This window comes from Podarcis muralis, chromosome 2 (assembly GCF_964188315.1).
Source record: "Podarcis muralis chromosome 2, rPodMur119.hap1.1, whole genome shotgun sequence".
Classification (NCBI taxonomy): domain Eukaryota; kingdom Metazoa; phylum Chordata; class Lepidosauria; order Squamata; family Lacertidae; genus Podarcis; species Podarcis muralis.
In genome coordinates, this window is record NC_135656.1 from 57,995,458 (window position 1) to 58,007,830 (window position 12,373).

At 39.1% G+C, this 12,373-nt stretch overlaps 1 protein-coding gene across 4 annotated transcripts in view; it reads left to right on the plus strand.

Moving 5' to 3' along the window:
- Nucleotides 1–12,373, plus strand: part of DDX46 (DEAD-box helicase 46) — a 34,932-nt gene that overhangs the window by 7,244 nt on the left and 15,315 nt on the right. For all 4 annotated transcript variants that reach the window (XM_028718067.2, XM_028718066.2, XM_028718068.2 and 1 more), the window contains exons 5-15: nucleotides 1,279–1,375; nucleotides 1,895–2,060; nucleotides 3,120–3,277; nucleotides 3,428–3,541; nucleotides 4,753–4,918; nucleotides 5,480–5,600; nucleotides 6,099–6,274; nucleotides 7,094–7,215; nucleotides 8,333–8,411; nucleotides 10,718–10,800; nucleotides 11,921–12,085. In XM_028718067.2, coding sequence (XP_028573900.1) covers nucleotides 1,279–1,375; nucleotides 1,895–2,060; nucleotides 3,120–3,277; nucleotides 3,428–3,541; nucleotides 4,753–4,918; nucleotides 5,480–5,600; nucleotides 6,099–6,274; nucleotides 7,094–7,215; nucleotides 8,333–8,411; nucleotides 10,718–10,800; nucleotides 11,921–12,085 — 1,447 coding nt within the window. The remainder of the gene's footprint in view (nucleotides 1–1,278; nucleotides 1,376–1,894; nucleotides 2,061–3,119; nucleotides 3,278–3,427; nucleotides 3,542–4,752; nucleotides 4,919–5,479; nucleotides 5,601–6,098; nucleotides 6,275–7,093; nucleotides 7,216–8,332; nucleotides 8,412–10,717; nucleotides 10,801–11,920; nucleotides 12,086–12,373) is intronic.

Genomic DNA, 12,373 nt, shown 5'->3' on the forward strand with positions numbered 1-12,373 from the left:
TATCAGTAGTTTTATTTCCAGCTTCTTTCCTAATGATCCTCACAGCTTCCACACACTGGATCAACACCTTAATTGAACTATCCACTATAATCCCAAGGTCTCATTCCTGGTCAGTCACTGCTAGTTCAGACCCCAGGAGCATATATGTGAAATGCATCACTTTATACCTGTACTCTAGATTGCTTATGAACAAGTTAAAAAGCACTAGTGTGTGGGGCAGTGGTATGCAGTAGGGCCTTTTCAGTGGAAGCTCCTACATTTTGGAAATACCTATTTTTAAATGTGTGTCCGATGGGAACTCTACATATATTTTGAAGGCATGCTAAAGTACAGCTTTTTACTCCAGCTTTTGGGAGTGTTTGCTTGTTTGTGATTGTATACTGGTTATGTTGAACTGAGTTTAGTTGTCATTATTTTATATTGTACTGTCTTTTTGCTGTGTAGCCTGTTCTGTGACCTTCGGTGTAGGGCAGGTAATAAATGCACCAAATAAGTAATAAATCCTTTCCAACCAGCATGACAGTAGTTAGGGATGATGGGGTTGTAGTCCATCAATTTTGGGGGACTCAAGGTTGGGGAAGGTGCTTTAGATTATATTTTATGGCTGTAATGTTTTGCACATTTACTTGGGTGTGAGTCCTGTTGAACGTGGAAGTCATATTTTTTAATAAACGGGTTTGTATCCATCAAATTCAGCATGCTTATTGAACAAATTCTACTTGTTCAATGGAACTTCTCCCTTTCTTCCCCCTGTGTGCCCCTCCAAATCTGCTCTTTGGATTCTACAGTGCAAATCTCCTAATCTGCTCTTTGGGAAAAGAGAGGGATGGGAATTTCTGTTGCGTGAATGGAAATCATTCTGCGAGTGCAATAACATTATTCCCAAACCTTTTGCGTTTCAGAGCACATTTAGGAAACTAAAACTATTACTTTCAGCACAAAATATCCCATTTCATGTAAGAAAAACCGGCAGTGCTCACAACCCCCCCTCTCAAAAAAGGCACAGCACCTGCACATACGCCCAAACGAACAAAATGCACAGGAAAGAAGCAGGTAGCTCATACCCAGCAAAAATTGAGAGAGGCAGGGGCCTTGACAGGTGCAAAGTCTGTGTCTGTGGGTGCCATGTTCGGGATTCCAGTGTTAAATAATAATTTTCCATAGTTTGTTATTACTTATGTGCAATACTATTATTGTTTTCTTCACTATACCTAAAGCCTCTTAAGGGAAGCCGACATTCACCATCAGTCATATGCAACTCTTGATACTGTCTTTCAGATCACGATCTAAAGAAAAGGTAGAAGGTGTGGAAGTTAACAAAGAAAAGAAAAAAGAGAAAGAGGACAAAGAAGAAGAAAAGGGTCAAGATGTAAATGTATGTATAGTAACTATTGAAAAGTTTCATTGTTCAATAATGGGCACAATACTGTAGTTTATCGACTTCATAGTGTTTCTAATGCTGTATAAAGTCTTGTTTCTCTGCATGTAGCACAAACATCTGTTCTAAATCATCCTTCTGGACAGAATGTAGTGGCTCAATAGAGGACTTCTAACAAGTAGAACATAAGCTACATTTGTGTTGTGACTGTGGGCATTTACTTACTGCCGCTGTAACAACAGTCTCTTGTAATTACAGCTGTGCAGCTGGAACCTGCTTGCTTTTTCCTATGTTCTGCTGCTTATGTTTTGCTTCATTAGTGAATGAAACACAGTAGCTGTCCAAGGCACAGAATGACAGTACTTAATTCTCCAAGAGAGTGAACTTGTATTGTTACACATGAGTTTCCCAAGATTTTATGTTGGATGTGACTGCCAATGTCTTGCATCTCCTTTTGGAAAAACAGAGTTCATGTCTGAGATCAGTAACTGCATATAGTTGCTTTTTCTCCCTCAGAATTTTGATCAGAACAAACTAGAAGAGGAAATGAGGAAGCGAAAAGAAAGAGTAGAGAAATGGAGAGAAGAACAGCGCAAAAAAGCTATGGAAAATATAGGAGAACTAAAGAAAGAAATTGAAGAAATGAAGCAGGGGAAAAAATGGAGCTTAGAAGATGATGATGGTATTAACTTCTTATGTAACTAACTGTGGGGAGGGAAGCCTTTTTGTTGCTGTTGAACATGTGCAGATGTGGAAGATCATGTGCTGTACTATGTCATATGTACTTTCAAAGTGGTTATGGGAGAGTTGAAGATATGGGCTGCATTTGCATGTCACGCTAAGCCCAAACCATGGCTGATAGTATGCAAATATGCAAACTCCCGAGGAGGAAATAGCACCCACTTTGCTCCTTCCAGACTTATTAGTTTGCTGCTGTGTAACAGCTAAGCCAAGGTTAGGTTCAGTGTGTTGTCTGAACCCAGGATCATGGTTAAGGGTCCTGGTTAGGTAGGAGAGACGTTAGCCACAATCCCAGATTCAGATGACACAGTAAGCCAAATCTTGGCTTAACTGCCATCCCATGCTGGGGAGGAGCAAAATAGGTGCAAGCTCCTTGTTGGGAACCAGCATTTTTGCATTGTCATGATGAATCATTCATTGGTTTACAGTGACGTGCAAACCAGGCCATTGGGTTGGGCCCATGCTAAGCTTCTGAGCCTATATGAACTGACCCAGACCCTGTGATCATCATCTGAGGTCCTTTGTGTGCCCCCTCCATGGGAGGTCCAGAGGGTGGCAACATAAGAATGGGCCTTTTTTGTGATGGCTCCCTGTTTGTGGAATGCTGTCCCAAGGGCAGCTTGCCTGGTGCCTTCATTGCATATCTTTAGGTACCAGGTGTAAATGTTTCTCTATAGATAGGCCGTTGCCTGATTAAATATTCTATGGCCTCTTAAACATGTTTGTGGGAGGGGATTTGTTTTTATTATATTTATGTATTTGTGTTCTCATTTTCTATTTTTATGTTGTGAACCGCCCTGTGATCTTTGGATGAATACAGTATACAAATATAATAATGATGATGATAAATGGATGCATGCAAGTGTTAAGAGTTTTCCAAGTTGTTTGGCAAGAAGAAACAATTTGATTCATTTGTTTATGAAAGCATGAATTGTAATTGTACAAACTGCTTGTATCCCAGAATGGTATTAAATAATCCTAAAATCTCTTTTTGCATTAGATGATGATGAAGAAACTGCAGAAGGGGAAAAGGAAGGTAATGAGATTGAAGATGAAGAACTTGATCCATTAGATGCATATATGGAAGAAGTGAAAGAAGAGGTTAAGAAGTTCAACATGAGAAGTGTAAAAGGTGGAGGTGGAGGTGGAAGTGAAAAGGTAAATTTAAAAAAAAATAATGTTCCGGTCTTAAAATAGTTTTTTGTACATTAAATCTGAAATATATGAGATCAAAACTAGTACCATATAGGGTTTGCTAGTAGGATGGATTGTAAAATTTCTAATGTTTATGACCTTTTCTTTTTAAAGAAATCTGGGCCAACAGTTACTAAAGTAGTAACAGTGGTGAAAACCAAAAAAGCATCTCCAGAAACAGAAAAGAAGAAAGGAGAACTTATGGTGAATGACCAAGATGCAATGGAGGTAATTACAACATGCCAAATTGTTTATTTTGTCATATGAAATCCCCTATCAAGTTTATAGATTTTAGAAAACAGTTTTAACCATGTATGTAACCCAGTTTTGTGGTGTTCACCAATCTATATGCAAAATTGTATATTTCCCACAGGAACAATGAAGAGTTGCCATAGGCATTGTGAAATATAATGGCATTTGCTTATACTTAAGTCTTAATACCTTCCTTTTGAGATTTATACTTTCAGAACTGCAGAGTCACTGATAATAATTAGAAGTGAGAAGGATTAGGATAAGCATCTTGCGAGGCCTTATGGTGGCCACAGAAGAGGGCAGCAATAGTAGTGGGGCTTACGAGGCCTCGCCATAGTGGAAAGAAGTGGCAACGGCCTGCAAATCCTCCTGGGAGTGGGAGGTGGTGGTAGAAGCTGTGGCAGCCTGCCTCAGCAAGGCCTTGCAGGCCACCTCTGCTTCTGCTAGCGTCTCCTGCCACCACTACAAGGCCTCACAGGCCGCTGCTGCTGCCACCACCGCCATAAGAAAGGCTTGCAGGCCATTGCCGCTTTTGCCACTGTGGCAATGCCTTGAAGGCCACCACTACTGATGCCACCACAACAAGGCCTCGCAGGCTGCCGCCGCCGCTGCTGCCGCTCACTGCCATGACAAGGCTTCTCAAGCTGATGATTATTGTGCCACTGCTGCCAGGCTGCCGCTGCTACTACCCCTTCCCCCCGTTGTTGATTCTGCCACTGCCAGGCTGCTGCCACCTCTGCTGCCTAGCAGGCCTGCTGGCAGTCCCAGATTATTTCTTTTCACTATGACTCATCACCATACTTTGGATTGTCCTGAGTATCACCATTTGCCAAGTCCCAAACCAAAAATTTGGATGAATTTTGGCTTTCCTGCTGCTGAAAGTGGCCATGAGGTGATTGATAATATCATCATTTATCAGTTTTAGACCTGTAAGTAGTAGCAGTTGCTAGGACATTGTCCTGTTCGCTTCTGCATATTTCCTTCCTTATTTCAGATATTGTGATATACCACGATGTTTGGCTGGTGATATATTGCTATATTGGAAACCAGTTATTGCCCAGCCCTAGACTGCTCTTAGTATAACTTTCAGTTAGCAAGGTAAGGTAAACATGCTCTGCAGAAAGCAGATTTTGCCTGAATATTACTTTGCCTGAATGTTTGGCTTTTGTGATTTTATAACTCAACAGTATTCTTCTGAAGAGGAGGAAGTAGATCTCCAGACAGCACTGACAGGGTACCAGACCAAACATAGGAAATTGCTGGAACCAGTGGATCATGGGAAGATTGAATATGAGCCCTACCGGAAAAACTTCTATGTTGAAGTCCCAGAGCTAGCTAAGATGACTCAGGAAGGTAATAACAACCATCAAAGTAGTAGTAACTCTAGTTTCAGAGCTGCTGCATTTCAGATGACCATGGATAAAAATACGTTGGGAGACACCTGGCATATAGTAAGCCTTCAAGCTTATGTGGGGGCTACATTCTGGGGATTGCACTAAAGCCAATTTTGTATATAGTCTAAACGCATTGGGTACAATGTTGGTGGGATTGCCAAATTCTTTTCTCCTGAACACCCACACCCTTCCCCCCCTTTTTATTTTTCTCCAAGTGCTTAAAGCTGAATGTACACAAGTTAATTACGCATAGGTTGTGGGCTTACTATGTTAGGAAAAGAGAGTCATCAACATATATTAATGCCTATATTAATGCATAACACTGTCTTTTGTAGTCATGCTTACAACATAGAAAGTAGTCATGCTTACAACATAGAAAGCTTATTGGAAATCTCAATATGCTTTATCAAAAACATTGCTGCAGAGGTCAATAACATCACATGTACAGAGAATATCTTACAAGAGGGCATTGATTTATGTGGATAAGTTAATCAGTATGCTAATCTGGATTGTGTTTCAGAGGTGAATGCATATAGGCTGGAAATGGAAGGAATTATAGTCAAGGGTAAAGGATGTCCTAAGCCAATTAAAACCTGGGTACAGTGTGGTATTTCTATGAAAATCCTGAATTCCATGAAAAAGTAAGTGAACAACAGCAAAATGAAGCATGCATGTCTTGAAGTGTATATGAATTCTCCTTGTGTCTTTGCTAATAATAATAATAATAATATATTATTATTATTATTATTTATACCCCGCCCATCTGGCTGGATTTGCCCAGCCACTCCGGCCGGCTTCCAACAAAACACTAAAATACAATAACCTATTAAACATTAAAAGCTTCCCTAAACAGGGCTGCCTTCAGATGTCTTCTAAAAGTTTGGTAGTTATTTGTTTGCAGCACACAGTTACCATGTGGGTCTGTATAAAAGAAATTATCTAACAAAGCCATGCAAATTCAAGATTTCAGGGTAGCTACAGGTAACTTAATTATTTAGTGTCACTTGTTCACTAATCATATATATGTTGTGATATATTTTAATTTCAATTAATAATTTTGACTCTGTAATTTATTTATTTTTAAAAGTGCATAATAGAATGTTCAGGTTCTTAACATACAATCTCTGATTTCCTTTAAGGCATGGCTATGAGAAGCCCACCCCTATCCAAGCCCAGGCTATACCTGCAATTATGGGTGGACGTGATTTAATTGGCATTGCCAAAACAGGAAGTGGAAAGACTATTGCTTTTCTGTTGCCCATGTTCAGGCACATCATGGATCAGAGACCACTGGAAGAAGGAGAGGGTCCAATAGGTACATGATAGCGACATTCTTTTTAATGCCATGCTGTTTGTGTGCAGGTTAATAATTAATTTAATGGATCAGCCATGAACTGGAAGTGAACTATGAAAGGAAATGCCTGCTTGTGTTATATAGTTATAATTTCACTATTAAATTGGGTAACTGTTCTCCTTGCCAGGCGGAGGGGAAGACAATACAGGATATGCTTTGCTTCTGTGTTGCAGGTGTATCTTAAATGTTAATTTCTTCTAGCAGAATATGTGTGGATTAGTTTATGGAGCCATCCTCAAGTTTCCTCCCCCCCCCCCAATCTTTCTTCCCAAACACTGCCTCATATATATTGAGGTACTGGGTGCTACTAAGCAACTTCAGGATTTTCTAAGGAAAAGCACCAGGTTGCAGTTCAAAGGAGAATGGAGCACAGCAGGAAATGTGCAGCAAAATGAGGAACAAAACTGAAACAAAATGCAAAGGATGGTTGTCTGAATGTGCCTGTAAGCCACCAAGCTAGAGCTTTGCCAATTTGTTATCTAAAAAAAGCAAGTTCGTGGCTTAATGGGAAGAAATTGGATGAAATTCATATTTACATTGTTTCTTTACACACTTTTACATTGTACATAAAATCCTATACATCTATAAGATACCTATTACTATGACATATTAGATTTCTCTCACAAAAGAAAATTGTGTCATTCTAGAAATTGGATTTCTTTTGTAGAAGGAAATCTTGCTACCTTCTAAGCATGTGTTGGAAGTAAGGTGCTGAAAATGGTGAGATGAGATGAGTAAAGAGTCAGGATTTTTGTAATTACATTGCTTTGTTCTTTTCAGCTGTTATTATGACTCCTACTCGAGAGCTGGCTTTACAGATTACAAAGGAGTGTAAGAAGTTCTCAAAGACACTTGGGGTTAGAGTTGTATGTGTATATGGAGGAACAGGAATAAGTGAACAGGTACATACAAATCTTGTCTCTCTATTCATAGTATCTTGATTTGTGTTGCTATCAGTGCAGAATATGTTTGGAATCCTTTTTCTTTTTTAGGTTTCAAGTAGCTTCTCTGTAACAGTTGTTTAATTTAGAGAGAATGCGAAGGCTACTATTTTGGATCCAGAGAGGCATGAGCTGGGCTCTGCTCTTGCAGCAGCCTTCCATGGCTATTCCACACTACACCCACCCCAAGAGGGACAGGACACCCATCGGGGGGCGGGGTTTCTATTTCTTCTTTGATGCATACATTAGCAAAGGGGGCTTTTTGCTGAAGGATTCAGCAAAATCACCATCTTAGTAGCTCAGTAGATAGAACATGAGACTCTTAATCTCTGGTCATGGGTTCAAGCAAAAGATTGGGCAAAAGATTCTTGCATTGCTTGCAGGGGGTTGGACTAGATTACTTTTGTGGTCTCTGTCAACTCTACAGATCTATGAAAATGAATTATGTTCCTATTCTGGTAAAATTTTATGAACTTTCAGTTTTGTTGTTGAACCCACAGCTGTTGTTTTGACTGCAGAGTTGCTTTCACAATTCAGATAGTAATTGGGAGTTTCCTAGTTGCATATTTGAGACATTCCATACTTAGTAATTCACAAGAAATGGAATGTAGTGAGTCTAAACTCTGCCACAAAACAAGAGTGCAGTATTCAACTAAGTTTTATTTGGAATAGACCCATTGAAATTAATCAACATGGCTAAGTTAGCTCCATTAATTTCACTGGGTCTACAGTAAAAGCTGGATACCACCCAAGGCAATTTAAATTACAATAGGTTGGATGCAGACTTTGCCTTCTACAAACAAAAGGCCGCCCTGAGCTAGCCAACTGCAGATTAATCTTTGTGGGGCACCAGAGTAAGTAAGGTGTTTGCAAGCATCTTACTATGTTTTGATTTGTTTTAACTGACAAAAAATGAGCCAATCAGATGTTGCAGGGGAATAGTACCCCCAACCTTTAATGTTTACAGCTGAGGGAATTGGTACTAAATCACTGATGAGCAGAATAAATTGCTTAAGGGTTGCTGATAATACCATAAGTGTTACATATTTTAATTTTCCTCAACTTATTTTATAACCAGATTGCTGAACTGAAAAGGGGTGCTGAAATAATCGTTTGCACACCTGGCCGCATGATTGACATGTTAGCAGCTAACAATGGTAAGAAGAGACTTTCATTTAATGATTTTCTTTAATGATAAATAAATGGAACATTTTATTCATAAATGGAATTCTGGAAGTTATGTATTTCTTGAAGCTGTGATATCAGATATCGTGAATATAGTCATAAAAATGGTTCTTTCCAATAACTTTTAGATGTGGGTCTTATAAGTGAAGGACAGTAACTCTTAAGAATTTCTTAGAACAAGTACATGCATTTTAGATTTATATCTCAACTTCAAAATTGGCTTACTTAGGATTACTGTTTCTTAATTTGAAGTTATGCTGCCTGTCTGATGCTTGTTGACATTAATGCAACATAGTAATTAACTTTAGTTGGAGGAAATATAGCTGCACATTTCTAAATTGAAGTAAATCCACAATTCTTTTTCAACAAAAACATGAAATTTCTCTCATATATCATAAGTTTTCCTTCTTAGTACAAATCAATATACTAAACAGAGATATTGCAGCTTTAAAATGCTTTTTATTTCCGTATTGCATGCCTGTCAAATAATGTTTGATTTGCTTAAATATTGTACTTCAAAACCTCTACTAAACTGTTGACATTTGACTTCTGTGGGAAAAGTTCCTTCAAGAATTATAGAACTGGGCTTCCAAGACTTAAGCCATCAAAGGTAGGTACATCATTGCAGTTCCCAAGCAATGTACACTTTTAGGAGCTGAATAAATAATGAAAATTCTGCCAATTAAAATGGGATAATGACATATGTATTTAGTCCCGAAGAAGGAGATTTACCTTTTATCCGCTTTAAATTAGCTACCTTAAAAGCCACATTCAAACAGCTTTTCCTCTTCCTTTTCTTTAAAGCAATATCCTTGCTTCAAAATAGCTAAATTGTGTGTTCCTCCCCTTGTGTGTAACTCGGTCCAGTATCCAAATAAGTAGTCGAGAAATTCAGATCATAATTGATGATTGGGGTGGAAGTAACCTAGGGATCTGCAGAATTAAAGAATCACCTGGAAGGGAGCTTGTGGTGGAGTGCATAACCCCTAAGCTGTGGAGACTGTTCCAGGCTTTCTTAGATTTTAATGTACCCCAAACTTCATGTCAGGTTTCTGCTCTTCCCATGTTCAGAGGAGGTTGGGTAGGGTTTTTCCTGCCTTACCCATTTCCTTTACAGCATATAGAAGCAGCAATACCTGTGGGTTTTAGACATTTCAATTCTTCCCTAGTTTAAAGTGTTCAAGGGTTTTGTTGTTAAAACTCAATCTGCTCTTGTGTAATTCCGAATCACATGATATTAGATCCTAAAATCCCAAGTGGAAAGCACTACCACAAATGCAGGGTGTGTGTGTGTTCTTCTGACCCCACCCCTTATTTTTTCATCCACACCCACACCCCGTGCTGTGCTTCACACTGATTCATGACCCCTAGAGTGGTGGGGGGAGGAACCCACAAATTGCATATGCAATATGTGTAGGGAAGTGTGTTCTACTTACATATGGGGGTTCTTCAGTTCAATGATATAATGTAAAATTGCTACTGTGTGCAACATTTAAGTTTAGCTTCAAGTGCCTTTTGTATTGGCACTTCTGAAAGAATCTGTTGTGATTTATTTTTAAAGACATAAAATAAGACAAAAGACATACTATGCATAGGCCCATTTGCCACTACAATTGGGGTAGCTTTTTAAAGACTGAATTATAAGTGTTAAGGTGTGTCTGAAGGTATGGGAAATGTGGCTTATACAATTCTTGTTGTTAGCTGCTGTCTAGATGATTCTCCTTATCTTCAAATCAGTGTGAGAGGTGCTGCTTCTGACGAAAACAGTGACAAAACTCTTGTCTTCTTTGTGGTTACTTTCACCCATCATAAATATTTCAAATAATAATCTATGTAGAGGCTTTTGTGAGGCTTCTTCATGTAGCTCTTGAACTTTGCCTTCCACACATGCGCTGTAATCTCTAATATGTTTTTTTCTAGGTGGCGCTCACAGATAGTGGCTGATGTGGCTCGTTGCTTCACCTCAGTCTTAGTTTTATGATGTGTTTTGGTGAGGGCTGTTTTCTGAATTTTACAGGTTCTTCTGGCCCTGTACTGGTATGCAAGAGAGGAGTTTGACAAAATAATGGGCCTTGTGCATCAGTACACAATTGCCAAAATGTCAATGGAGCAAGAGATAAGGCATTTAGCAAATTGCTTTTCTAAAATAAATATAACATTTAATGTTTGTTTAGCCAATAGTCAGAATATGTACCATTTAATTTACATTTGCTGTTGAAGAAAAACGGCCTTTAGATTTATTCTTGTTTCTCTTTATTTTTCTCTCGCCTTTTCATAGGTCGAGTGACAAATCTTCGGAGAGTGACATATGTTGTCCTTGATGAAGCTGATAGAATGTTTGATATGGGCTTTGAGCCTCAGGTGAGAATGGGAAACTACTAGACTTAGAATAATTGTATTGTAGAGTTGGAAGAAGTTATGTGTGTCTTTTTAGTTCAGACCTTGGGCCATATTGCAACCCTCCAGGTCTTTCTATCTGGTCCTGGCCCTGCTTTGCACCATCCTTGAGTGTTTTGCCTAGTGTCAATTTGTCCTTGAACACTAATAATGCTACTTGCTTGGCTGGATGGAAGATAGAGAGGGATGTGTAAACAGGTGTAGAAACTAGCTTGCTGTACAAAGCAAAATTAATATTGGTTCTGCCCATTCTTGCCTCTGCCCTTGCCCACGTGGCCTCTGAAAGATGCCTAAAAGTGATTGCAGCTCCCAAGACAAAAATAGTTCTTCCATCCATTGTTTAGAACATACGTGATTAATCTGAAATGGGTGCCTGGAAAGTTCACAGACTTGGCTGGCACATACCTAGCCCTATAGTGCTGCCTGCTCCCCAGTTCAGTAGACTATATACAAAATAGCATCAGGCAACAACAAAAGGGATGTATTTAAGAAACTCTAGAAGGCTTATGCTTGTGGCAAACTTATCAGAAAGATTAGCCACCACTAATGTAGGCACTGAAGTTTCTTTCCTGTAGAATGTAGGAGGGTTGTTCTGCACTTTTTGTTGCAGAATTTGTACAGAAGTAGACCTGCAAAAATAATCCTTATAGGAGATTGTCCCATGCCCAACAGTAAACAATGTCCCCAATGTTCACTTGCTTTCCAATTACAATTTTCTTTCAGTAAATGAAAAAGCACTGAGAACATATTGATATTTGAGTATTTGTACAACCAATGTAAAGTGTTGGGGTAAACCAGGCATAGGCAATCTCGGCCCTCCAGATATTTTGGGACTACAATTCCCATCATCCCTGACCACTGATCCTGTTAGCTAGGGATCATGGGAGTTGTAGGCCAAAAACATCTGGAGGGCTGAGTTTGCCTATGCCTGCTATGTTCCATAGGCTTTTGCAAAAAAATTTGGTTACTAAAATGTTTCCCAGAACTGTCTATGTAAGGTTTTGCATTGTATTGCATGAGCTAAGATGCAAGTAATTTGATTTGGAGAATTGTGGTGTTAACCTTCCCTGTGAACTTGCTCTAGGTTATGCGCATTGTAGACAATGTGAGACCTGATCGCCAGACTGTTATGTTCTCTGCTACCTTCCCTAGAGCCATGGAGGCTTTAGCTCGTCGAATATTAAGCAAGCCAATAGAAGTCCAAGTTGGTGGTAGAAGTGTCGTCTGCTCTGATGTGGAACAAAAAGTGGTAAGTTTCAGGAATATATCTGCTGCGTTTGCAACAAACTGCTCAAAACTCAGTTGTACATACAAAACTATACATCCAAGATGGCTTCAGCTCTGGATTATTTTGAAAAAAATAGACCTCTAAAATACATTCACTTTACAAAGTAGGGGATAGTGATTATGTTTATCCTTGTATTACATGGCTTGGCTAGACTGATAAAAATACCTTACAGTAGTGAAATTTATTTTTCCTTATACCAAGGATATTATTTATTTTTCCTTTGACCAGCGTTACTATTTGTATCCACAG